Source organism: Jaculus jaculus, chromosome 1 (assembly GCF_020740685.1).
Source record: "Jaculus jaculus isolate mJacJac1 chromosome 1, mJacJac1.mat.Y.cur, whole genome shotgun sequence".
Classification (NCBI taxonomy): Eukaryota; Metazoa; Chordata; class Mammalia; order Rodentia; family Dipodidae; genus Jaculus; species Jaculus jaculus.
In genome coordinates, this window is record NC_059102.1 from 167,256,855 (window position 1) to 167,282,762 (window position 25,908).

General features: G+C 54.0%; 1 protein-coding gene across 6 annotated transcripts in view; it reads left to right on the forward strand.

The window, feature by feature from the left end:
* Positions 1-25,908, forward strand: part of Syt7 (synaptotagmin 7) — a 64,054-nt gene that overhangs the window by 13,432 nt on the left and 24,714 nt on the right. The window contains exons 2-6 of one of the 6 annotated variants that reach the window (XM_045141695.1): positions 9,635-9,738; positions 14,032-14,111; positions 17,889-18,020; positions 18,905-19,129; positions 22,455-22,823. In XM_045141695.1, the coding sequence (XP_044997630.1) occupies positions 9,635-9,738; positions 14,032-14,111; positions 17,889-18,020; positions 18,905-19,129; positions 22,455-22,823 (910 nt within the window). The remainder of the gene's footprint in view (positions 1-9,634; positions 9,739-14,031; positions 14,112-17,888; positions 18,021-18,904; positions 19,130-22,454; positions 22,824-25,908) is intronic. The other 5 variants (XM_045141696.1, XM_045141698.1, XM_045141697.1 and 2 more) reach the window with 5 other exon arrangements.

Below are 25,908 nucleotides of genomic sequence, written 5' to 3' on the forward strand. Positions count from 1 at the left end.
GGAACAGGAAGTTTTGCCTGTCCCAGGCCTGCTTCACTGGGCTGAGTCTGCACTGTGACCCGGGCAGCACGATGCTCAAGCAAACCAGGACACGGTCAGACAAGTTGGAGCGTGCATGTGTTGGGCAACGGTGCAAGCTCAGAGTGCCAGATTGCCCCAAGAGCAGTGAGGGGGCGGCGGAGGACAGACCGTCTGCTGCTTCTTCCCTGCCTGCTCAGTACCACCTCTGGGGATCTTCTGTGCTCCTGCTCAGGGTATAGTGCCACACTAGCCACTAGGAGGTAGTGCGGTGGACTCCACTAGAGAGAAGAAGGTGTGGTATTGACATTAGTGGGAGGCTCCTTTTGTCTGGTGTTGGTGGCCCCACATCTAAGGAAAAGCAGGTCTAGAGGCCTGCCAATCACTCCAGCTGGATTTGATGGAGAGGAACTGGCAGAAGAAGGTGGAACCACTATGCTATAGTTGTGAGAAGTTTCTAGTCTCTTCTGCTCTGACTTCCTCCCACCTAAGGCTTGGAGCCATGAAGGCCACAGGGGTGGGGTGGGGTGTGAGGAATTATCTATCCTGGCTTTCAAATACTCACCCAGGGTTTTTGGTGGAGTAAAGCGCAGGATGGTATAGGCTTCTGCAGTTCTGGGATCCAGGGCTTCAGCACCAAGGACAGGAGCGACCAACAAGCCTGTTTCAGCACCGCGGACAGCGCAAGATACCCAGTGTCTGTCCCAATCATTTTCGGTGCAACCCATATTCCCTGTTAGGTAGTGAAATGGCACCTACAAGAAAGAACCTCAGACACCCTAAATTGTAACGACAAAACTGATAACCCAAAAGGTGAGTGAGTATCCCAGGGTCACACAGCTGATGAGTAACAGAGCTGTGTTCAGTTTCTCCATCCTTCCCTCCCACACCTGGAGTCCCTCTCTAGTTTCCTCTTTCCTCCTTAAAAAACATCTCTGGAAGCTGCTTCACCTCGTGTTGCATCCTCAAGAGCCCTTGAGCTGGAAAATATTAAGTGCATTCCCCTCCCCCACCAAAAACCCTGGGTGAGTATTTGAAAGCCAGGATAGATAATTCCTCACACCCCACCCCACCCCTGTGGCCTTCATGGCTCCAAGCCTTAGGTGGGAGGAAGTCAGAGCAGAACAGGTACCCTTCCTGGCCTGTAAAGAAGCCTATAGCCTGAGGAGCTGGAGTTGAGTCATCAGTATGAGGAACTCTGAGATCCTCCAATGAAATACTGTACACCATTCCATCCCCAGCTTCTTTGCAACCGTGTATTATTAATAACAATAAGATGCTGATTTAGGCCAAGGCACAACAATGCATTATTCATAGGAGTAACTAGTGGTCAAGGCCTGCACTTAATCATCACACATCCCTGATCCTGCCTCCGCTCCACACCCCTGCTGGAGAGGCCCTCCATGTGAGCTCCTCCTTTCTTGGGATCCTGCTGTTCTGATGGACAAGATCGTTTTCATGGACGCCCAGGCAGCTCATCAGCTTCAGGATCAAGGTGGGTGTGGAGAACAGCAGGTTCCTGGCTAACTTAGCTAGTTATCCCTCAGGCTTGGCTCCCTGCTCAGACCTGACACCTGTCCCTTTCCATATTGAATGGCTTTGACCCTGGTGACTGCCAGGTTCAGCAGTTCTCTGGGGTCTACCAGTGGCCGGCCTGCCTTCCTCCTCTTGAGGTTTAGGGCCAGAGCTTGATGCAATTTTGGGCCAATAATTGTGGGAGATGGCATGGCTATGATGAGGTGAGGAGGTTGCCGGGCAGAAGATATCCCCATCACCTCCATTGAGTGTGATAATGGACGTGAAACCTTCCACAAACTGCCCAGCGCTTTGCAAACTGGTCTATACAGTACAAATGTGAGCCATCATTCCCCAGGCTGTTCTATCTGCTGCAAGACAAAGCAAAGGCATGGACAAGGCCCTGTAGCTCACCAGGCCTTGCTCTCTGGTGGGAAGTCCGAGTGCTTGTGGATCCTGACGTGTCCCCATCCAGTTTCTTGCTGGAACGGCTCCTGGCCCATCCGGATAATCCTTCATTCGCTGTTTACTCACTTGGCATCTCCTCTGAATTCTAAACTGTCTGCATCCAGCCGGCCTCTGCAGCCCCTGCCAGCATGCTCTCCCTAGCTCACTCACGCATTATCTGTTTTTATTACAGTCAAGGTTGAGGAAGCTTGCTCGTACTAAGCCCCTATTTTCAGCTACTTGTAACTTTCCAAACAGTTCCCCCTGGGCCTCCTCTTTCACTGGCCTTGTTCCTACCCCAGGTGAGGCCTGAGGTGCTGTGGGTTCCTCACAGCTTTCTGAAGGACACTCAGAGAGAATGTCCAGAGGGCATGGGGGAGGGCCAAGACCCAGCCTTCCTTGGAAAGGAATACTGGGCACTCTTCCCTTCTTTTCTTCCCCTTCTCCTGCCCAGCTCATTTTCTCTTTCCTTTTACAAAGGGGAGAACTGCCAGGTTCCAAGGTGGGTGGCTTGGATGGGGGAGTTTCAGAATGAAGAAAGGACAGAAAATTCTGCAGGATGCCAAGAAGCAAGCTTTGCCTGCCTGTCTGGGCTTCAGGGTTTGGCTCTGGTTTTCACTTCCTCCCCCCCCACCATTTTTGTGATATGTATTGGGTTGGGAGGAGAAAAGGATTATATATGAGCACCACAATGTCCCCTTTCCTGTGCCCCTATCACCTCCTGAAGCTCATAGGCTGTGCCCACTTGTTAATGCCCTCCCACCTTCCCCTTTCCATCTGCTCAGCATGCACGTGGAGGGGTGCTTCCTGTGGAAACCTGTGACTCCAGCTTTCACTGTTTTCCACCTAAAACGTCATGCTGGGGGTTGGGGGAAGTGCTGCATAGTGCAGTACCAGGTGGGAGGAGGCAGGCTCAGGATGGGAAGGTGCTAGCAGATGTAGCCCCAACCACCCCCAACAGAATTCTGCTCTATCTGGGGAATAGTGGCTACACCCTAATTAATACCTGAGACAGGGCCCTGGGCACATCCTCAGGTTACCCCATCTTCCTTTTCTTCCCACTTCTAGCCAGCTCAGCTCCAGCACCCAATCCTCAGCTAGGATTCTTTTTTTTTTTTTATAAACTTTATTTTTTGAGAGAGAAAGAGGCAGAGAGAGAGGCGGGCTGGGGGAGAGGGAGAGAATGGGCGCACCGGGGCCTTTTCAGCTTCTGTGAACGAACTCCAGCTGTTTGCGCCCCCTTGTGTAAATGTGTAACATTGCATGCTTGCATTACCCTCTGTCTGGCTATGTGGGACCTGGAGATTCGAACATGCATTCTTGGGCTTTGCAGGCAAGGACCTTAACTGTTATGCCATCTCTCCAGCCCTTGTACTAGGATTCTTAAGCAAGCTGAGACTGTATCAACTGAAGGTGATTTACTGGGCCAGTGCAGGGTGAAGGGCATGTTACATGTCGGAGACATCTCTGAAATGCTTGGGGAAATGCCTCCATTTGGGAAATTCTTGAGAAAGAGGGAGCTACATGTTGCTCTTTATCTAGCTTCCATTCAGCTCATTCCTTCCTTTTTCTCTTTCCTTTTCCTTTTTTTTTTTTTTTAAGCGGGTCTTATGTAGCCCAGGCTGGTCTCAAACTCACTATGTAGCCTAAGGATGACTTTGAACTTCTCATCCTCCTACCTCCACCTCCCAAGTGCTGGCATTACAGCCTTGGGCTATCATACCTAGTTTTATTCAGTGCTGAGGAAGTCAAACCCATGCTCTTGTGATTCTTAGGCAAACATCCTATCAGTGAGCTACATGCCCAGCCCACTGAACTTCATTTATCATTCCTTGCTTCATCTCTTTCTTTTTCCTCTGTCCACCGAGGATTTATTTGGGGCACAGCACTCCTAGAGTGGAATAAATGGGAGAATCTCAAGGTATAGGTCTTGGAGAACTCAAGTCCAACTTTGACACTACCTGTCTTGTGCTGTGTGCTCCTGGGCAGGCCCTGCACCCTTCTGAGCCTCGTTTCCCTTCACTTTTGTAAAATATGCACCAGAGCTTTACTTTTAAACAGGTACTGAGGGCTTTGGACATGGCTTAATGCTGAGCATACCATAGTGACTGTGGCGAAAGTACTTGGTAAGTAAAGCAATGACCCAAGAGCTGAGAATGCAAGAAGGAGCCCTCAGGAGAGGGGACGGTCCAAGTTGGAGGAGCTTGAGTGTGGTGGGACAATTCTGGAAGAGGTGGCCGTGAGCAGAATGCAAGAATAAGTACGTTCTGGGGGAAGGAACCCGTGTTTGCAGATTTTCAGTAGGCCCCGTGGCATCTCTACAGCATGGTCTAGGTTTAAGGTTGTAGAAGACCCTGGGCAGTGGGGAGCCATGGCATTACCCATGGCCTAGCCACAGGTTCAGGTCCATCTTCAAGAGAATCAGACAGAGGATCAATTAACTGAAGCCTGGCAGAAGAAGAGTTGCTGTGTCCTTGGGGAGAGCTTCCTGGAGGAGGTGGGCTTTCCTGGAGCCCTGAATGATTCATGCATTTGTTCGGCAGTTTCTTCCCCAGCCTCTCTATAGATGTTGGTCTGCGATCATTGATCTGGGGTCTCAACTCTGCTGGTACTTCCCATGTAGAAAGGACATAGGAAGAACTAATTATGAACCCCAAATGGTGAGCTGTTCAGTTCTGGGTACATAGAAAGGCTCATGGGAAGTGATAAAGACCATCTTTGTTGAGGTGACTTGAAGACAGCGTATAAGGAAAGGTGATCCAGGCAGAGGGAACCACCTGTGCAAATCGCTGAGTGCATGTGGGAGGAGAACGCAGGGCATGGCCAGGCTGTGCACTGAGCACGCCACTGCTCCCCACACCACATTGCTATGCTCAGAGGCAGGCCACTGTGGCTGGTGAGAAAGGACAGGCTCAAAGAGCCTTGAGCATCTGTGCCTCTAATTCTTCCCCTATGTGATGGGGATGCTAATGATGCAAGCCAGATGTCCTCCATGAATGATAGCTCTCAGTCCCGACCACCCTTCACCGGGGAGTTCAGGACTTAGCACCACCATTGGAAGGGAAAGCACTGAGACTCCACCCTGGGCCTTGCTTGGGCTTGAATGCAGCTCACCTAGTTTTGAACCTACTCCACCTGCACTGCTCTACCTGAGAGGGAAAGAGGAGACAGAATGTGAGGGAAAACGAAGCAAAATCAGAGAGAGAGAGAATTCCAGGCCAGAGGAAGTATATGAACACCCAAACTTCATAAATGTTGGAATGAACTGGACATTTGCTCATGGCCATGCCTATGGGTGTATTGTGTGTGTGTAGAGAGAGAGAGAAGGAAAGAGACAGTGCCTATGTCTATGGCCTTTGTGTTTGTACCTGCCTCTTCCCCGGAGGGCAGCTAGTGAGCTTGCCTTCACAAGTCCACTCCCTCTGTGGCAGCTCCCTGGGGCATCGCAGCAGCCTGCAGCCCTGTTTGATTCTGTTCATCCATAAATCATGGCTTGCTGAGGAGATGAGAAGGAGTGGGGGTAGAGCCCTGCCAGGGACGGTGCTGGGTTTGCCATTCACACCTGAGGCCCAGCTTGGCTTTGAGCTGGTCACCCCCATCCCATAGCACCATGCCTCAGCCCTTCCCCTTGCATACTATAGGTGCCAACTGATACTTGCCACACTCCAGTTCCTGGAGACAGATGGAATTGAATGAGATGCGACCCCTGACCTCTGCTTTCCTCTGGGGGGGAACTAGAGTGGACCCGTTCAGTGTTTCATTCACTACTCAGTGAGCCCCAGATATTTTTGATACAAAGTGCAGTGCGGCACTGCTACAATAACAGTATTTAGCATGCAGTACCTCTGTCAGGCACTGTGCTAAGCGCATTATATGCACTAATTCCTTTAAACCTCCCAATGCCCTAGAAGAACTATACTATTTTGAGCCCCTCATCGACAAGTGGGGAAACCAAGGCATGCAGTGATGAGGTCACATGGCTTGGAAGAAACTAAGCCAGGATCTGAGTCAAGTAGTCTGATTCCAGGGCTCTAACACTTAATTTCTGCATTACTGAAAGATGCTCACAGGCGTGGTGTGAAAAACTCAGGCAGAAGGCATTCTTTCCCACTGAGCAGCTTAAGGAAGGCTTTATGGAGGTGGTGTTTTTGTCTGGGTCTACAAAACTCAAGAGTTGGACACAGTTGAGCCTGGGAAATGACAGGGTCTATGTGTGCGTGCTTGTGTTTGTGTAAAAGGGAGAGGCTTGAAACTGTCACTGACGCCTCTCCTATCTCTTCCTTTCTATCTTATTTGAGTGACAAATGAGGTAACATATGCAAGCATTGAACATTTTACAAATATTTACTGAGCACATCTTTGTGTGTGTCTCCAGGGATACTGGAGTGGGTGAAGCACAGCCACAGCCCCTGGCGTCACATACCCTGAAGTGTGGTACACAATGGGTGCTTAATAAATGGTTATCTTAACTCCCAGATGCCTGAGGTTCCTCCTCATTCATTTTGTTTTTTTCTGTTTTGTTTTTGAAGCAGGATATCACTATAGCCTAGGCTGCCCTGAAACTCATTCTGTAGCCCAGACTGGCATCAAACTCATAGCAATCCTTCTACCTCAGCCTCCCAAATGATGGGATTAAAGGCATGAGCCATCACATCTGGCTCCTCATTCATTCTTGCAGAATGTATTTATTGAGCACCTACTGTATGCAGGATGTCTTCTGGGTTCACAAGCTTTTCCCAGAGATCTGCTTGGGGGTGACATGAGCTGAGTCCACAGGACTCAGTGGGATTGTGAATCCTGAGCTCTCATGGGCTGACATGCCCAGTACAAGCCTGGCCAGAGGGACAGCAGCATGTATGGGCCCACACCTCCCTCCCACGATACCCCTGTGATTGGCCTGGCAAGCTCTTGGCTGGCCTTGCCTCCCAGGTCTCCCAAGGTCATCTGTCTGCCCTTGTCTGTGTCTCACCCCTGGGGACCCAGGATGTCTCCTCTACCCAAGGATAGGTCGTGGAACTCAGCCCTGGGCAAAGGCTGACAAGAGCTGCAAATGTTAATATGCTGACAATGAAATGACTTGAAACCATGTATGTCATCCGAGGAAGGGATAGAAGGGCAGGGGCAGCTTTGCCTGGGGAAGACTTGCAGGGGATGTGAGAACTGTCGGCTAGGATCCAGAGGCTTGTCATGCGCAGAGCAGCCAGAGGGCAGGCTGAGGACCATGGCCAAGACTTCCAGGGAGACCGATCAGACTGAGCACAGCAGCCTCCAAATGGGGCCTGTCCATGGAGGGCCAGCCTTCTGCAGAAACAGCTCCCTGTCACCACAACCCTGTCTAGAGAGAGGGTTGTGCATTATGGGGCCTGACTCTGACTTCCAAGGTTTCTTACAGCCCAGGGACACATGCTCCTGGAATGGTTCCCTCTGGCTGGCAGGCAAGAACAAGCTTGCTCCCCTTGATGGTAACAGCACTTGAGGGCATGCTGGCCAAGGACATCTTGTCACTTCTATTCACAACATCAATGCAATTTGCAATGGCAAGCATTTGTTTCCCCCTGCCTTCAAAGGCTGTGCAAAGGATGCTGAGGGGGCTGGGGGATTTTCTGGTAGAAGAGTCAGCTCCCTAAAAGATAAAGCATCCACTCACACTGCAGGGGGCCCTAGAGTCACAGTCTAGGATGGATCAACTTTTCTCAGCAGCAATCCCCATCTTCAGATGTAATTTTCTGTAAAAGCCCAAGATGTAGGAAATGAGGCTGACTTTATTGACGAGAGCTTGAGAAACTACGGTGTTCTCTCTGCTCAGCACCCACCTCTATTGCTACCAAGAGAGCCCAAGGAACCCTAGAAGTTCCAAAGACACACTTTGAGAACCACTGACCATTTATCTCTGCAGTGGGTGTGGTTGTCAAAGAAAAGAACATGGGCTTTGAGACAGCCTGCCTGGTTTTGAACCCTGGCTTTTCCACACACTAGCTGTGTGGTTGTGAACATGGTATTTGAGCCCTCTGAGCCTCAGTTTTCCTGTCTGTAAAATAGAGACAACTCCTAAGCTTTCTCTCGTTTGTTGGTGTGAGGACTAAATGGCTCCTGCAGGTGGCGCACCCAGAACTTTGGGCTCATCCTCTGAGTGAGGGAGGGTCAGTTCTTCCAAAGATATGGCACTTGACTGATGTCTGAGACTTCGGTGGCTTGCCCATGGCCATGGGGCAGGACTCGGTGCCTGCAGGTCATCCAGGTCAGAGCTTGTGGTTGCTGTGGGCTCTGTGGCTGTCAATAAGCCACACAGGGGCTTCCTGTGGTTCAGGCTAGGCACTTGGTACAGGAGGAGGTTCGGTGGACTGGCGAGGGCTGAGCAAGGGTGGCCATTTCCTAAGAAGACTAGGAAGTTGGTAAAGGATGGGTGGGAACCAGGCAGCGTTCTAGAAAGATCAGGCTCTGTAGTGGAGGTGGGAGGGAGCCCAGAGGCTCTGAGAATTGGGGAGAACTGACCAGGTTCTGCTCCATGAAGCCGCATAGCCTTGCAGGAGAGGCTTGGGAAGGAGGGGAGCAGAAGCTAAAACCACAGGAGCCAGGGCCAGACAGGCTTTGTCAACTTTTAATTACCACAGTCACTGGCACCAGAAAGCCTGTGCAGGCTCCTCTGTAAGTAAACTGTGTCTCCTTGACTTAGGACACACCCCATTATATGTGTTTCTATAGTGCGATCCACATGTGACCCATGCACCAGTCTCTGTTCACTCCCCACATGGTCACTTTTTGGATAAGGCTTTGTTGCTTTGTGCTAATGTTTACAACCACCTGTGAAGAAGGCGGGGGCAGGGGGTGCTTTAACCCACGTTTCCAGAGGAGAAAACTGAGTGCTTATATGACTTGTCCAAAGCCATGTGGCGAGGAAGAGAAAGGATTTGTGCAGAAACCCGGGATTTTCCTCCCAGGGTAGGTCTCTCCTGAACTGTGTGACCCTTGAGTGCTTAAGATGAAAGCTGCAAGTAGCCCCTGTGAGCTTCTAGGATATTACAGATGCAGATGGTGCAGGAGGGGGTGGGAAGGGAGCAGAGGTGAGCTCAAAGGCTAGGGATGGGGAGCACCCCCCCTCCCCAGTGAGCAGAGGCCAAGGAAAGCTGAGCTAAAGTAGGCAGAGCGTTCTAGAAACTCTACTTTGACTACACATGACTATGCGTTTTGGCCAAACCCTTAAAAGGGTCTGACAGTGCTGGAAAGCCCGCATGTTCCAAGGGACTGTGGGAACGACAGTCCTTTGGGACCATTTCACTGGAGTTGCAGCCCAGGGATTGGGGGTGGGTGGGGGAGTAAAAAGGACCAGAAAGCCGAACATAAGCAATGGCTCTTTTAGAGGGACTGATGGGCCCAGGAAGCCTAGCTACGCCAAAGGGCATGTGTAGCCTCCCTCTTTAAGGGGATCCAGTTTGGAAAGAGTTGTCAAGCAGAACCGGTTCCCCATTTTGGAGATGATGAGACTGAGGCTCTGAGCAGGGAGAGACTCCCCAAGTTCAGACTGCAAGGCAGAGCTGGGAGTAGAATGTGCCAGAGTGGAGGGTGGCTGCTGGGATGGGGCGGGAGGTGGCCTGAGGGCTGAAGGAGAGTGGCTAGCCTTGGCTCACGGCGCACCGTCTGTGCGTGTCCTCCCCAGGGGCGCCCACCCGCGATGTCGTGCTGGTCTCTGCCATCATCACCGTCAGCCTTAGCGTCACCGTCGTCCTCTGCGGCCTGTGCCACTGGTGTCAGCGCAAACTGGTGAGGTTCTTGCCGGGGTGGAGGGAACTGGGAGCACGGATCGGCCCTGCACCTTGTTGCCCTGCAAGCACAGGCGCCAAGTCAGGCGCACCTCCGAGGAACTTCACACCACTCGCACGCATGCACCACGCCCTGCGTCTGCCTGGGTCTCGACACTACTTTTTTCTACACCCTTTACACACCCTTGGGGACACATTTGGAGGACTGGGCCTTAAACAATCGTGCTCCAGCATCTACGCACGTGTACGCGCGCGCGTGGATACTCCACCTCCCGCGCGTAAAGAACCGCAGACGATCGTGCAGACAGAACCGGGGCCCCTAGAAGCCCGTGCTGCGCCCCTCGCGCACCCCCCCATTCCCCCGGTGGGCGGGGTCGAGCAAGCCTCCTGACCAATAAGGAGGCGCAGTCCGCCCCACCCCCAGTCGCCCGCACATCCATCCTGATTCTCCGGGTTTGTACAAGCACAAACGGCTTCTTTTCATTTTTAACGAGGGCTGGGGAATTAAGGAGCAGGATTAGGCCATCAATAAGTAAAGAGACCGTCAAGAGAGACATTCATTACCCCAGGGCGCGGGGAGAGGGAGTGGGCGGAGCCACCAGCTCAGCCTGGGCTGGCATTTCTGTAGGACCCTCACTCCCCGCCTCCATCTAGCATCCTGCGGTCCTTGCCCAGAAAAAGCAGTGGTACTTTGAGGGCTTCAGTGGTCCAAAGGTGTCCCAGGCAAGGGTCAGGAGAAGAAAGGCCTTGACAGGTATCATCCATACCTTGGGTGAGAATAGGATGAGTGCCATATCACCTTACCTAGCCACAGAGGGACCATAAGATCAAAGGGTGAAAGCTGGAACCAAGGGCATTGGATGAGATGAGTAGGGAGGGGCTATACGCCTATGTAGGAAGAGAAAGTCCACATTTCCTCAGGAAAGGTCTTGGGTCACGTGAGGGACCTGTAGGGAGAGCCCAAGAAGCCAGAAACGGAGTTTGGCTGCTTCAAGGAAAGCAAACTCGGGAACTGGAAGTGTGCCTCTCCATCCTGGAGTGTTGAACATCAGGCAGCTCACACTCCTGAGCAAGACCCAAAGAGGACAGCTCAGCTTCCAGTGTGAATGTGCATGACCTAATGGCTCCCTGTCTAGGTCAAGTGTGTGGAACTGGAATGACTGTCCTGCCTGTTCCTGGGTCCCCTGTGTCTGCATCTGCCTCTGAATTTCAGGGGAGGTACTGGAGGGAGTTTGCTTTCATGACTTATGCACAAGTGTCCTCCATGACCACAGGAGTAATTGCATACTCAGTGAAGCCCTGTGCGCCATGTTTCAGGTCAGGTTAGACTGTCTACCTACCTGCCTGCATTTGAGGGCAGGGGAGGAAGGATAGAGAAGCTGTGGACCTTTGAGTGAGTTTGTGTATGGAAGATCTTTGTGCTAAATGTTTTGACTTTTAGGGCCACTGGTGCAGTGGGTGTCTCCGCAGCTGAGTGATGGGATGTATATCATGTAAGATCCTTACATGAGCTAACTGTGCTCTGGCCTCTCCTGCATGCGCATGTCACCACTCTAGGTGTGGAGGGTGTGTGTGTGTGTGTGTGTGTGTGTGTGTGTGATGAGACACCCCTTTCCAAGACAAAGGTACAACTGACTCCCCACCCACCTCCAGTGAGAGGAGAGCATGGGCCCCATTTGAAACAGATGAAGGCTATCCACAGAGTATAGTATCCACATGAGAAGTACAGAAGCAGTGTCCTCCCCAGCCCCAGCACACTGCCGCCCCAGCCAGAATCCCTCCCAGAACACAGTCTGTCCCTCCTTACTTGCACTGCCTAGAACATCACTTTCCCAGCATCCCCCACCACCACCACCACGCCACCCCCAGCCTCCTGCCCCATGAATCCCAGAAGCCAGGGACTTTTTGCTCAGGCTATTTCTTTGTTCTGTGGAAGGAGATGTGTGCCACTCCCCCAACTACCACACACACCGTGGCTGGGCTGTCTTTTCTCTCCTGTCCCCTCAGCACCAGTGATATGATACCCTGACAGCCCAGATCTCCTTTCCAAACATTAATAACTTCCTTAATCTCTAGCTGGATTTTTCCAGATCAGCCTGGCCAGCCCCCTCTTGATAAGTGGGCTGATCCTATCAGGCTCCTCCCAAGCCAGTCACCATCTCTGAGACCCTGCCTGGATTTCTTATTAATCTTGGTTCTCCTGTGAAATTCCACATTAACCCCCATCCTGTCCTGTCCTCGGTCCTGTCCCTCACAGCACCCTGCTTCAGAATTAATCATTGAAGCCAGCAGTGAAGGTTCTAGGGACTGTGGAACAAAGAAGGGCAAGTAGAAGTTCCCAGAATGCCTTGGGCCACCAAAAGCACCCACCCCAGATCTGTCTGGCCTTAGGGAAGGGGCAGCTGGCCAGACTCAAAAGATATTCCTGGTCAGGACAAGTTCTTCTGTCAAGACATAAAAGAAAGAGGAGAAGATGAGGAGAATACCAGGGTTACCCTCAGAAGAGCCTGGCCCCGCATTACCTGAGTGCTGGAGAATGGTGGTGGCTAAACTACTGCTGGAGGGCCTGCTGAAAGATGGCCTGGCTATCACAGTGTCTCGCCCCCCCCCGCCCCCATGCTTCCAGTCTGTGTTGGGAGTTGTTTAGAATTTGAGCTTCTGAATAATATTGGGAGAGACCAGAGAAAGCCAAAGGAGGTGGCTCTGTAGGCCAGGAGGATCCATCGTCTCTGTATTTGAACTCAGATGATTCAGGCTCAGAACAGCTTGATGTCCAGGCCTCCAGGGGGTTGGAGCAACAGAAGGGGTGCTTTCAGTTGTTTCTTGAGAACGCCTGGTAGATACCAGGTTGTGTTCTCAGTGCTAGAGAGTATATAGCCCTTCCTTTGTGGGGCCCTGTGGCAGAGTATGGGAGCTGACATAGGCAAGCCCAGATGTGATGGTATCTGGGACAGGGATGCCATCTTTTAGGAGGCTCATCTGGTAAGGCCAGAGAAGGGAAGGAACTTTGCCAAGGTGACACAGGGGACATGTGGCCTTGCTGGGGCCAAGATCTAGGTGTCCCTGACATGTGGAGGTTGCTGCAGGTGGAATGGAGGGAGAGGCTCTGCATTGCACCCCTTCCTAGGAGCTTCCCTGCTCCTCCCTGGACCGGCAACTCTGAAAGGGCTGCAGATGGCAGGAGCGTGAGGAAGAGCCGCCGTGGTGGCTCTTATTTTGTGTCAGGAAGGAGAGAATAATTGACTGTTGTGGCTGCAGTGTTGGTACACGTGACAGAATGTTGGGGACGCCTGCATGTGAATATATGCATATGTGTATTGGTGTGTCTGTGTTTCTGAATGTCTGTCCTAACTCAGCCAGGCAGGGGTAGACCAGTGTCCAGTGGGAGAAGGGGCTGTAGGACAGTTCTAGCCCCTGCCTAGTCCCCCATCCCTCTTGCTGCCCCCCATCGGCCCTGGGCCTGGCCCAGGCCTATAGCCCATGGGTGCGTGTAAGGACGCTTGGTGGCAGCCAGGAATGTTAATGGGGCCGGGCTCTGCTTGAGCTAAATTTAGAAACCCAAACTGAGAAGGTGAATGGTGCTCACCTTCCCGGCAGCAGGCCTGGTTGCCACTTTTCCTCTCGACGGATGATCAGGGGTGCCCATCTCCTGCCCTGCCCCTCCCCTCCTCACATTAGAGTGAGGAACCCTGGGGGATGTCCAGGGCCCAGGCTGCCCCCAAACCTGAAGAGTCAGTCTGCAGCCTCCCAAGGCTGCCTCTTATAAAATGCTTCGCCTCTGTCTCCTGGCCCCAGGACACAAGGACCTCAGGGAGCCCCCGCAATGACTCCACAGCCCTGGGCAGGCCTGGGCATGTGGCCTCCTCCCTGTCCCCACTGCTCACGTCACTGGCCACTTCCAACCTTGCCCTGCAGGATGCCGCCCCCACCATCTGGGGGTGGTGACGTGGACAGTGTGACGTGGCCAGGCGCCTGAGAGCCGTCTGTCAGTGGCAGAGGGAACTGTGTTTCTGGGAGCCAGGCCAGAGGCCCAGGAGATAGGCAGACAGAATAGCTGTGTACCTGGGGGTCAGGCGTGAGGCACGCACTGTGGGCATCAGGCAAGTTGCAGAGCCCACAGGGTGGGGGGAAGCAGCCAAGAGACTGGTACCCCATGGTGGCATCAATCCCACAGACCCTAAGCCTTGTTTCAAACCAAGACTGCAATCTCCTTCCTTTCCCCTGCAGCCCCATCCTAGGGAGGTTGGGGAGTCCAGCCCTGGTGTCCAGGAGTAACCCCCGTACTTCTCCACAGGGCAAACGCTACAAGAACTCCTTGGAGACTGTGGGCACGCCAGACTCGGGGCGTGGGCGCACTGAGAAGAAAGCCATCAAGTAGGTGCCAGGCTGCTAGTTTGGGGGCACAAAGGTAGTCCAAGTGGGAGGACCCCCTTCCCCCTCCCACCTCAGACTTAGCCATACGCACATCCAGTGTCTCCCTTACTCCCTGAGCCCCTTAGTCCTAGGTAATTTTCAGTGCCTCCTTTTTCCTCCTGTGCCCCCCCCCAGACCCTTATGGTGTTTTAGACTTCAGCCCTTTTATCTGGCTGCCCTCACCACCAGTCCTGTCTTTACCCTGTTCACCCCTTCATGCACCTCTCATTTCTCTTACAAAATGTCCCTATGCCCTCTTTGGCCCCTTTGGGCCTCTGTTAGACCTTACTTCTTGTCTGGTAACCCCTCCTCATGGGCTCAGGTTCTTTTCTCAGATTCCGCCCATGTTCTGAAGGCAATCTAGAAGGGCAAACTATGGGAACCCCAGCTGACCCCATTGTTGGGCCCTGGAAAGCAAGGCCCTGGGGAGAGGCTCCATCCTCTTACATGCTCAGGTCCTGCTGGCTCTGCCCTGCCCAGCATTCCTCATTGAGCTCTAAGAGCCCTGTCCTTAAACTCTGCAGACCACCTTGGCCACCCTCTGCTGAGTCACTTGGGAGGTAGCTGAGAAGCCCCTTCCTGCCTGCCTGATGTCTCCATGGGCTCATGCTCTGGGAACAGAGCTTTTCCTCTAGGGATCTATAGCTAACCCTAACCCTATAGCCTTCATGGAGAGGTTGTTCAGGCCACCTTCTACTTGGACAGAACCAGGCCTGCCCACCAAAGGGGTCTGTCTGGAAGCTAAGCCTGCAAACCTTATTACCCTCTCCCCTGTCAACCCAAGGCCCACTGCCTTCCCCACCCAGGCCTCCTGTCCTTCTCCTTCTGCATCTCTCCTCCTTTCCCTTCCCCTACCATACCCATGTGGTGCTTCCTCCATGCCCCTCCTCTTTTTTCATCTCTTGCTCTGACCCTGTTTGGGGCCTTCACAAGAAGCTGTGGGGGTGTGTCTGGGGTGGGGGTGAGTGGAAGGGTGCGCCAGTTGAGGGGGTGGGTGGATGGAAGGCTCAGAAAGAGATCTTAGGGAGTCTTTGAAGCTGGGTTTGGTTGCACACTTTCTAGGCTTCAAAGACTGAGCTGGCAGGTCTCAGGGGCTGTTACAGAGCAGAGCGCAGGCCCTGGGCTTTCTGAAGGAGGGGGCTGGGGGATGACGTGAGGAGGCACATAGGGCCAGCTTAGTACCTGTGCTGCCTCCAGCCTGGGCTGTTGTAACTCCAGGGGAGGATGGTGGCCTGTCTCTGCCCGATGACCATACCCTTCCTGCATAGGGCCACATGCAGCAGTGGGCCCTCCTCCAGTGGGGGGAGGGAGGGGGAGGGAGGGCAACAGAGTGGACATCCAAATCTGCCAGGCTGTAACCAGGGCCTAGAAGGGCTCTTGAAGGCTCATTGAAGGCAGCAGAAGTTCCCCCTCTGTCATCTGCAAACCCACCATCTGTAATCGGAGCCTGCCTCCACCTGCAAGGCTGTCAGACCCTCTGCCCCACAGCAATGAAGCTATTGCTCAGGTCTGAGTAGTCCATGTTTCCAAGTCAGGGGCAATTTATTTACTGCACACTCCCCACAGGCTTAAGACCTCCTCCGACGGATTCTGGAATGCTACATTCTCTAGCAGTGCTTCCTAAATTCTGCTCCCCGGAGCATTTGTGCCTCAGAAATGATTAATGCACCAAGGGTTCCACAGCCAACGGAGTCTTGGAAACTGCACACTCCGTCTGCCTTTTGTTGATACTGATGATCATTGATGCATTAAAGGCTCTGAAAGTCTTGCAGTAAAGGAAACAGTCTTCCCCAAACTTCTTTCATTAGAAATCCTCTCTTCTAGAGAAAGACCGGTGGGTTTCCACAGCAGAAACCCATGGGATCTCAGAACTCAGGGTGGGAGACCAGCCTGGCAGTGACAGTTCTGGGTGGGTCTAGAACCTAGGGTTAGATGGCCTTGGATTTTGGAGGTCAAGGGGCCCTTGGGGAGAGGAAAGCTGCCTGCCTGCTCCAATCTCTCTTAATGTCTGATGTAGGAAGGCTCCTTCTAGAGTGATGTCCTGCTAGTAATGGGACTAAAATATATGTCTGACGAGCTTGGGGGCTGTTATCAAGGAGCATTTTCTCCTGCCTATCCTGCCTCCCCCATCCCCAGCTCCCACTATCTCTGTGAACTGGTTAGGAGCCTGGGTTTGAATTTTGTCTACAGAGTCTCCTATGAAATATTTCCCAACTATATTTTGAATGGGCAAAGACTATATAACTAGGAATGACCAAGACCACCATCTTCCCTGGGTCTGTGGATCAGCTCAGCATCTCATGTCTTTCTCCCTTGTTCTTAAATCTTGAATCCAAACTATCATGGGACATGAGAAGCCAACTTCCCTAGAACAGCTGCTAAGTCACTGGGGAAGATGATCCCACAGTACCTGGCTCCCAGCCATGCATCACCTTGCCTGAATAACCACCCAGCCTAGACTCCCCACCCTCAGCTCTTTTCCTCAGAAGCACTCCTGTGACCTGGGAATGGCTCCCTTCCAGCATGATCTTGTGGCCTAGGAGCCCTCTCTCTTCTCCCTAAGCTCTGAGCCCTGTCTCTTGGGACTCCAGGAGGTTGACAAGCTAGTTGAGACCTGTCCTTAGCTTCTGGGGTTTCCAGGTTATGTCCTCTGCCACCCCAGGCTTGTGCTACCTACCCTTCATCCCTTCACAGAAGTCCCCAGATTCTTTATGCTTTCAGTATGTCAGCAAATTCAGGATGACAAGTCACCCAGCAGGAAAGGTGATGATGCACTGGGACCAGAGTCCCTCCTAAACCCAGCAGCTTCTCCTTGGAAAGAGATGGGGCACAGGAAGGTCTTCCCAGGTGGGAAGCCTTATGCACACTGTGCACCTGAAGCTGAATTGGCCCCATCAGCTCCACCTGGAGAAAGGCAGGCTCCCTCCACACAGACCCCAGAACAAGGGAACTTGGTGACCCTTGGTGATTCCCTCATTGAGATCAGAGGCAAAGGCACCTCCTTTTGCTGGGAGCCCCATTCAGCTGGTCCACCTTCTCTATTTGGCTAGAATGGAGTCTTCTCTAGCTCACCAAGACCCCTGCTCACCTGTATCATGGGCACACTGCATCCCAACCTCACTAGAGGTAGTGGGGAAGTCACAGGAGACCAGGGGACACCTGAGGCCCCAGAGGAGAAGAAAGAAGAGGGAGAGACACCAGACTTATTTGAACACTTGGAGAAACTGAGGCTAGAGAGGCAAGGCCAGCAACTGGCAGCAGGACCTGATGTACTTTCCATCTCCTAACCAGAAACCAGTACCTTCCCAGTGTCTCCCCACCCCACCCCACCTCGGCCTTGGCCCCAGCCTTCCTCATTCATCCCCTCCTCTCATCATCTTTCTCTCTCCTACCAGCTTCCTAGGCACGAGACTCCTGCCTGCCTGCCTGCAGCTTCCCTCCTTCCAGTGCATCTCCCCTGTGTGCCCTCCAGAGCACGCATGTGTGTGTGAGTGTGCGAGCCTATACGTGTGTGTGCAAGTCTGTGTGCGTGCGCGCGCACGCGCACGTTTGGGTTCCTAGCTCAGGCTGCAGTGCCTGCCTGCTTCCCTTTCTTCCTCTCCAGGAGCAGACCCTCGAAGCCCCATCCTCCGCGTGCCCCCCGGGGGCGTCCTGCCTCCCTTCTGCCCCTGCAGGATTTGCAGTTCTTGTTTCTTCTTGTATCTCCCTGTTCTCTCCCCTCTCTCTCTGCCCCTCCAGCGACCTAGACAGAGACTTTTGGAATAACAATGAAAGCACAGTGCAGCAGAAATGGAGCTCCTACCCTCCCAAGGAGTTTATTCTAAACATTTCACCCTACGCCCCTTATGGCGACCCACGACTGTCCCTCAAGTGAGTGACTTTACCTGGTTTAATCATATGTACTGAGTATCCGCGCACGCCCTCCTTCCCTCTTCCCGCCCCCTTGCCGGTGCCCCTCACTTCCTCTCCTGTCCCTACTTGCCCCAACCCCGCCCCATGGGCAGGCTGGCCATGGAGACGAGCAACCCCTCCTGCCCCTCGCCTGCCTGCCCCTTCCCTCAGGGCCAGCCACACAGGAGAGCCCCCTTTTCAGCCATGCCTGATCCCCCCCCCCCAGCCTCCCGGCCTTCCACCTCGGTGCAGTCAGGATGGGGTTGCCCGTTTTGGTCCCTCCCTTTTGGTTTTGGCTCGCTTTTTCCTCCCCGCTGTGTGCTGCGGCCATGGCTGCTGGTGGTCGGTGGTCGGTGGTCGGTGGTTCGTGGCGGTGGTGGCGGTGATGGTGGTGGTGGTGGTGATGAACTCTGACTAACACGGCTTTCTCTTTCTCCCTGCCTGGGGGCCTCCTGGCCTGGACAGCCCGCTCTTCCTCCGTCGTTAACCCTTCGTTGTCCTGTGGGATAGAGTTGGAGGTGGCTGCCCTCCCCCAACCCCTGCCGCCCCTGCCCCAGGCGGTGGGGAGGGGCCCCCCTCCAGTTGTCGTGGTGCGTTGCTCTCCGACCCCAGCCCGCCCGGTCCCCTCTCTCCTCTGCAGGCTCTGCCGTTAAGCCATTTGCAGTGCTGATGTCTCTCTCTCTCTCTCTGTCTGTCTCTTGTCCGTCTGTCTCTCTCCTCCTCTCTGACTGTCTCTTTCTTCCTTTTATCTGTCATTGTTTTCCTCCTCTTCCACCCCTCCACCCCCATGTATGGCCCGCCCTCTCTCCCCCACCGCCACCCCCGGTGCCCCTCTGGCCCGGCTGCCCTGTGCACGCCTCCAGTGGCACCCTCCTGTCGGGTGCCAAAGTGGCCGCTGCAGCGGGGCTGGCGGTGGAGCGGGAAGGCCGGCTGGGGGAGAAGCCGGCACCGGTGCCGCCACCTGGAGAGGACGCCTTGAGAAGCGGCGGGGCTGCCCCCAGCGAGCCGGGCAGCGGTGGCAAGGCGGGGAGAGGCCGCTGGCGGACAGTGCAGAGCCACCTGGCCGCAGGGAAGCTCAACTTGTCCAAGTGAGTGATGGCGCCCCATGGCCGCGGGAGCCATGATCTCAGGCCTGCCCCTACGAAGGTGGACAGCGGGACCCCCGGCATGCCCGCTGCTGCCCCCAGAGGTGCCGTCCTCGGCCCCTGGCTCATTCCATCCCTTCACGAGACTCGTCATCCTCGCCATTAGGCACAACCAGCTCAGTCATACAGTGTCACACTTGAGCCTCTCGCAGCCTCCCCATCAATCTCTTCTTTTGCCAGTGAGCAGGTCACTCTGTTCTCTGTCCCCAGAGCAACTTTACTTTAGTCCTTAGGCCATCCCATCCTTTTTGACTGGCTGCCCCATCTCAGCCATCAGGTCACCCCTCTGCGGGTAGCAGGCCATGGTTGTCCCACCATGAGACCATGCCATTCTCAGAGAACTGGTCCATCTCAACCTGTCTTTTTGCCACTCACTTGCCAGTCAGTGGGCCTTTTCTCTTTTGGCCAGCAGATGGCTCTAGACCTAGCATTGAGCCATTCCATTTTGGGTGACTTCATCTGCTTGTTCCAACTTGTGCCATGACATCATCTGCCACAGGGTTTCATCTGTGAGCAGCCCCTGGGCTGCCGTAGACGTTCATCTCATCACAGCCATCCCCACTGGCTGTCCCTGTCTTGGTCAACAAGCATCCCACTGTCAGCTGCTGGGGTTGGGTCTTCTTGGGGATGGGGTTGTTGAATCCAAGCAAGCTGTTCCTTTCAGATGTTTGAGGGTGATCAAGAAAGCTGCCCCTTTTGTGGCTGTCTATGCCTACCAAACAGTGGTGGGCTGTTCGTGATGGACATAGAGCTGGCCCCAAAAATGCTACATCTCCCTGCTAAGGCAGCCTTATTCTCATCTTGGCTTTGAGATACTTTAGTTTCCCACAGTGGAGCTCTTCCAGGTCCCAGGTCCTTTGAACAACATACATCCTCATGCAGCTGTTAGTACTGCCTCACTGCCACCTAATGAAGCAAAAGTTAGAGGGCCAACAACCCTAACCCTTTCTGAGCCATTGGGCCATCCTGCTGCCTCAATTTAGAGCCCTCCTGGCTCTCTTCAGAAGTCCCATCATTGGGACCATGGGAGGGCCACTAGAACTGAGGCCTTAATTGCTTGTTGGCTTGAGTAAACACAAATCTATTTCTTCCTGATATCTGCCTCAGGAATGTCCCTAGAGGTGTTCCATACCCCACCAGACAGCCGAGTCCCACCCTATCCCTTCCCCAGGCTGCCATACTCAATATTCAGGGTGACTGGGACTCCATACCATTTGCTGGCTTCAGGCCCGGAGGAAGCAGTTTTAGTTTCCTATGACTGAAAGGTTGTAAATTGGACTAATTTTGGATGTGATAGGAAACCAAAATGAGGTCAGCTAGGAGGCAGGAGAGGCGGCAGCCAACGATATGCCATCCTCTCTCTGCTCAGCCTGCTCCCTAGGAGCTGTGGGCCTGTCAGTCTATCCAGGCCTAGACCTGCCCCTGAGGGTAGCCCTGATTGCAAGCCCGAGTCATGCAAGGCCACCCCTCCAGGACCCCAGCGTTAGTCATGTTTTGCTTTCTCTTCTTATCTGTCTCTACTATTCTCTCATTCTTCTCTCTCTCTCTTTCTATCTCTCTCCCTCTATGCTCACAGGGGCCACCTAACTGTGTCTTTTGGTTCCCAGGGTAGATTTAGGGGGTGAGCATAGTTGAGATCTGGCTGCTGTGGTGAATGTAGCTCCCAAGGGTCCTGGGGGCTCCTCCCAATACTTGGGCATACTTGGCCCTCTCATGGCCCTTACACCAGGGATTGGCAAACTTTCTTAGTAAAAGGCAAAGTGATGTCCTAGAAATATCTACACTTTACAAGCCAGACTATGTCTTTCCCACCACCCAGCCCTGCCATTGTGGCAGGAAAGCAATCATACATGGAATGCAAATGAATGCCATTGGCTGGCTTCCAATAAAACTTTATTTACAACAGCAGGCAATGGGCCAGATTTGGCCACAGGCCACAGTTTGCCAACCCTTGTACTAGACAGTTGGATTAGGAAAGGGAGGGGAGGGACATAAAAGAGGAGTGGACTACATCCTCAGCCCAGGGAAAGGGGACCCAGTGTCTGGCTTAGCTCTCTGGTGTTCTGGTGACAACCTGCCTCTGGCACTGCCACGGCAGGAGCTGAACCCCTAGCTAGAGCACAAAGCAAGCAGGTTACCCCAAGGGGAACCATAGACTCCTGCTTCTAGCCTCTGGTCTGGGAGTGTTCAACTGTAAAGCACTTCCCCATACTTGACCTCATTATCATTTGATCCTTGTAACAACTCTGAAGGAAGCTACCCAAGTGCTTGTGTTGTGCCCCAGTCCACAGTGAAGAAACTGAGAGCCAGAGAGGGACTTTCAAAGTCCCACAATTAGTGATGATAGACATGGGCCTTGAACCCAGGTCTCTCTGGCTTTCCACATCTCAGACCAGCTGGACCCTCTTTCCTGACTGTCTTTGCTCTGCTTCTTAGCATTTTCAGAAATGCTGGTGGGCTCATGACACAGACACCCCTTTGAAAAATGCATAAAAGACAGTCAGTCGGCTCACTGTCCACCAGAACTGGGGTGAGGTGGCCAGAGAAGTGGCTGCTGGGTCTCCCCTACCCCTGTGTGCTTTGTCTTTGGCCCCTTCCAGAGTGGGGGTCATTCCCAAAGTATGGTTGCCCTGAGAGGAAGAAATCAATCTTCCCCAGAACTTGAACCCCTGTGGCCACAGGGCAGATGTCTATGAGCCTGCCCTCGCCAGTTACCAAGTGTGAGAAGTGCTGACTGCCCTGCCTCCTCAGTCATTACTAGGCCAGCTCTGCGCTGGCCTGGATTTCCTTCTGTCTCCAAAGGATGATAGTACCTAGAACACAGAGGCAGACATTCCTGGTGTCCCCCAGTGAGATGACAGAGGGGCCACCAGCAGCTCCCTACTCCTCCCATTCTGACATGACAGGCTGCTGCAGGGCCCCGGGGACCTGCCTTCACCAAGCAGCCGCCTCAGCTCCTGCGGCCCACTCAGACAGCAGAAAGGTCCGCCCAGACAGGAGGTACTAGGGCACTAGTGAGCCAAGGCCAGCGGGGAGGCGGGCAGGGCCAAGCCTCAGGGTGGGGCAAGGCGGTGGCAGAGGCGGTGGCAGAGGCGGTGGCAACGACTGCAACAGCAGCAGCAGCGACAGCTCCGATGGAGGCCTGGCGAGGTCCAGCCGAACGTGCCATGCACTGGGGCCTCCCAGCCCTGGCCCTCGGCTTCTTCCTACTCCACTGTGATCCCTTCACCTGCTTCTCCTTTCTCTCCTCTCCCTCACCTGCCCCAAGTTTCGAGGATTCCACCCTGTCCACGGCCACTACCCTTGAGTCTATCCCCAGCTCCACGGGAGAGCCGAAATGCCAGCGACCCCGCACCCTGATGCGGCAGCAGAGCCTGCAGCAGCCGCTGAGCCAGCACCAGCGGGGCCGGCAGCCCAGCCAGCCCACCACCAGCCAGAGCCTGGGCCAGCTGCAGGCCCACGCGGCCTCAGCACCAGGCTCCAACCCCCGGGCCTATGGCCGGGGCCAGGCTCGGCAGGGCACCTCAGCCGGCTCCAAGTACCGGACGGCAGGGGGCCGCAGCCGCTCCAACCCAGGCAGCTGGGACCACGTGGTGGGGCAGATTCGAAACCGAGGCTTGGACATGAAATCCTTCCTGTAAGTCCTTCCCTTGAGCGAGCCGGCCCACATTTCCCCTACCCAGCCCCCTTCCCCCTCAAGTCTCCTTGGGAGCAGCTGGTCTTATACCACTCTTGGTCCTCCGTGTCCTTGGCAAGATGCCGAGCAGATGTGGCACCCACCTCCCCAGCCTGTTGTGGCTTATGCCTGAGCAATCTCCCCCATGAAAGGAGCTGTATCTGAGCCCCTGCCCCCTGAGGATCCCAGGCCCTGCTAACTATGTATGGGACTCAGAGAAGCCCCCCCCCCCCGACACTTCAGAGTTAAGTGGGGACACTGCTCTAGAGGTCCTGAGATCTGTCTCCCCCATGTGCTGGTCGCATGCCAACTTCCCTGCCTCTGCCCTCCCCTCCTCTCCCAAACCTACCCCTGTCACCCCGTCTCCAGGGCCCTGCTGTCCTCCCGCCCATTTACCTCCTCTCTGTAACTCAACTCTGCTGACCTTCCTGCCCCATTCTTCCTTTCTCCCTGTCACTCTCCCTCACAGGCCTCTGTCCCTGCCCTCAGCCCTGTCCCCATCTCTCTGGCCTTCTGTACCCACCTGTCCTTCAGCTCCTCCCATATGACCCCTCCCCTGAGAACAAACCTGAGCAAACGACCCGCAAAGCTTGCAAACATGGTGTTTCTAGATCAGAGCCTCTTTCGAGGATCCAGCTTGGACAGGCAATACAGTGCCAGCCGGCATCTAACTTTAGCCACTTGCCCCCATCCTGCCATCACAGGGACACTCTCAGGCCCAGGAGGCATAGGCTATAGTCATGGCATCACTACCTTGCCAACCGAACAGGAGCTTTGTTCCAGGCTTAGTCTCCAAGTCCTTCCCTGGGAGAGCAGTACCCCGAGCCTGGGAGGAGAAAAGGAGGAGTGTGGGGAGGCTCAAGGCAAACAAGTTCCTTGCGGCTGCAGCGTGCTCTCTCCAGCTGAGACCAGCAGGAGCTTCCGGGGCAGAGGGCAGCCTGGGAAAGGACCTCCAAGAGAGTCAGTTGCCCATCTTGTACAAGAGGCCTGTAGCTGCAGCCCACCAGATGTGATGCCCTGGGGCATGCCCTAGCAAATCAGGGCAGCCTGTCCGACCACCCTCGGGAGTGCAGCGGGGTGTTGCACCCAACAAGATGCCTTGCAAGCTCTCCTGGCGACATTCTGGTGGCAGTCATTCTGGGGTGGGTGCTGTGCCCTTGGAGTGGATCAAGGAGAGTAGAGAGACTTGGTTCTGCTGTGGCATGAGCAGGACTGCGGGCCTGCCGGGCCCACCTGACCTCAGACTGCAGTATGCGTGGCCATCACCCTCTTGCTGTCCTCACAGCCAGGAAGCTAGGACCTGTGCTTGTCCCCAGCCGCAGGAGAAGCCTTGGGTACCAACTCCTTTCTGCCGACTGCCTTCCTAACCAACCAGAATATTGCTCAGGTGCTAGCATCCCGTGCCCGTACTTCTGCCCCTGTGGCAGCTGTTATGCCCCCTTACCTGCTAGGCACTTCAAGCTCACCCTACCTCCTCTGCGTGTCCACCTAAGCCGGGGCTAACACGTTCTGACTGCAAAGCCCAGATACTTTAGGCTCTGTAGGACACGTGCGATCTCTACCACGTGCTTTTATTTCCCCTTACCCCTTTAAAATGTGGAAACCATTCACACCTGTGAACTGTACAAAAACAGGTGGAGAGCTGCAGTTTGCTGGCCCTGCCTTGCAGCTTAACTGTCATGTTACTGAGGCGCTTCCATCCCAAACGCCAGAGACCCCAGACAGCCAGCATGGGAGGGCTGCCTGAGCAAGCCCCCACCCCCCTCACAGGAGGATGCATGTTTCCTGCTAGATGGGTATATGCCTATCCAGCAAGGCCAGCATGCCCCTCAGTGCCCAGCACCGGCCCCTCGTCCTCACCCTTGCAGCCTGCAGAGCTGCAGAGAACGACAAATTGGGTGTTTATACAGAGGAGCAACCTGGTCTTTAAGAAGAGCAAAAAGGAAGTATCCGAAAATGCATTAACCAGGAAAAACATGTTGTTTTCATTGGGTTCGCCTTCCCCCAGCTCAACTAGCTCTGGAGCAGCCAAATGGAATTTTACCAACTCTCACAGTAGTGGTGGGCAGGAACAAAGGAAGCCAGGATCCGACGACCTGAAAGAAGGGGAGAACTGTTCAACATTTAGATGCCAGCACAGGTGTGAGCTTAGAGTGGCTGTGCCCAAGACAAAGACTCAGACAAAGGACATTGCCACGCATAACTTCCTTTCCTCCTTGGACTCCCATGGCATCTCCCATTTTCCAAAACCTCTATACCCTCATCCCTCACCCTAGGTGCCATGTCTCCCCTGAATCCCCTCTCTGACAGCCTCTCTGAGGAATAATCACAGAAGCTCCTGCCTTCCATCAGTGGTTATAGTGGTGGATTCCTGACCCAGGATCTCCCTTTTGGAACATTCTGTGAAACTCACTGCCCTTTTCCTTGGGCTTTCTTGAGATGTTCTTTCATGCCTGCCCTGTTGGAGAATCCTTCTCTGTTCTGATGAGAGATGCAGTATTGGGTGAGGTCCACAGAACTCCCTCCAAACACTCAGATGAGGATGATTTTAAGGGATAGTGGTCATGGAAGTTTCTTTCCCACTCTGAAAGATGCATGTGACCCCAGAAAAATCCAAGGCAGTTGCTCAATGATTCTCTGAGAAAGCTCCATACTCAAAGTATCCACCTTGACCTCTGATCCCATGTTGATATCATGTATCTCCTCCAAGTCACCCATCTCTCTGAGCCTTGGCCACCCTCCCTCAGAGCAGTCTCTCATTGTGGGCACTGGCTCCATGAAGCCCTGCTAAGATTCCTCTAGGCCTTGCCAAGTTCCTGCACTCTCTGCCTTGGCTTTCTGGGGCCTTCTGGACTGCTTCTTTAAGGAAAGGCTTGCCTGAGCAGGTCCTGTGGACCTCAATGGCCGTTCTCTGGGTCTCTAGGAAGGTGGACACAAGAGATGACCCACTATGCCTGGGATGCCATATGCTAGAAGAGACACCTGTTCTCCTCTGATTGACTGTGTATCTGGGAACCTAAAAGAGGGACATCTTTTTACCACAACC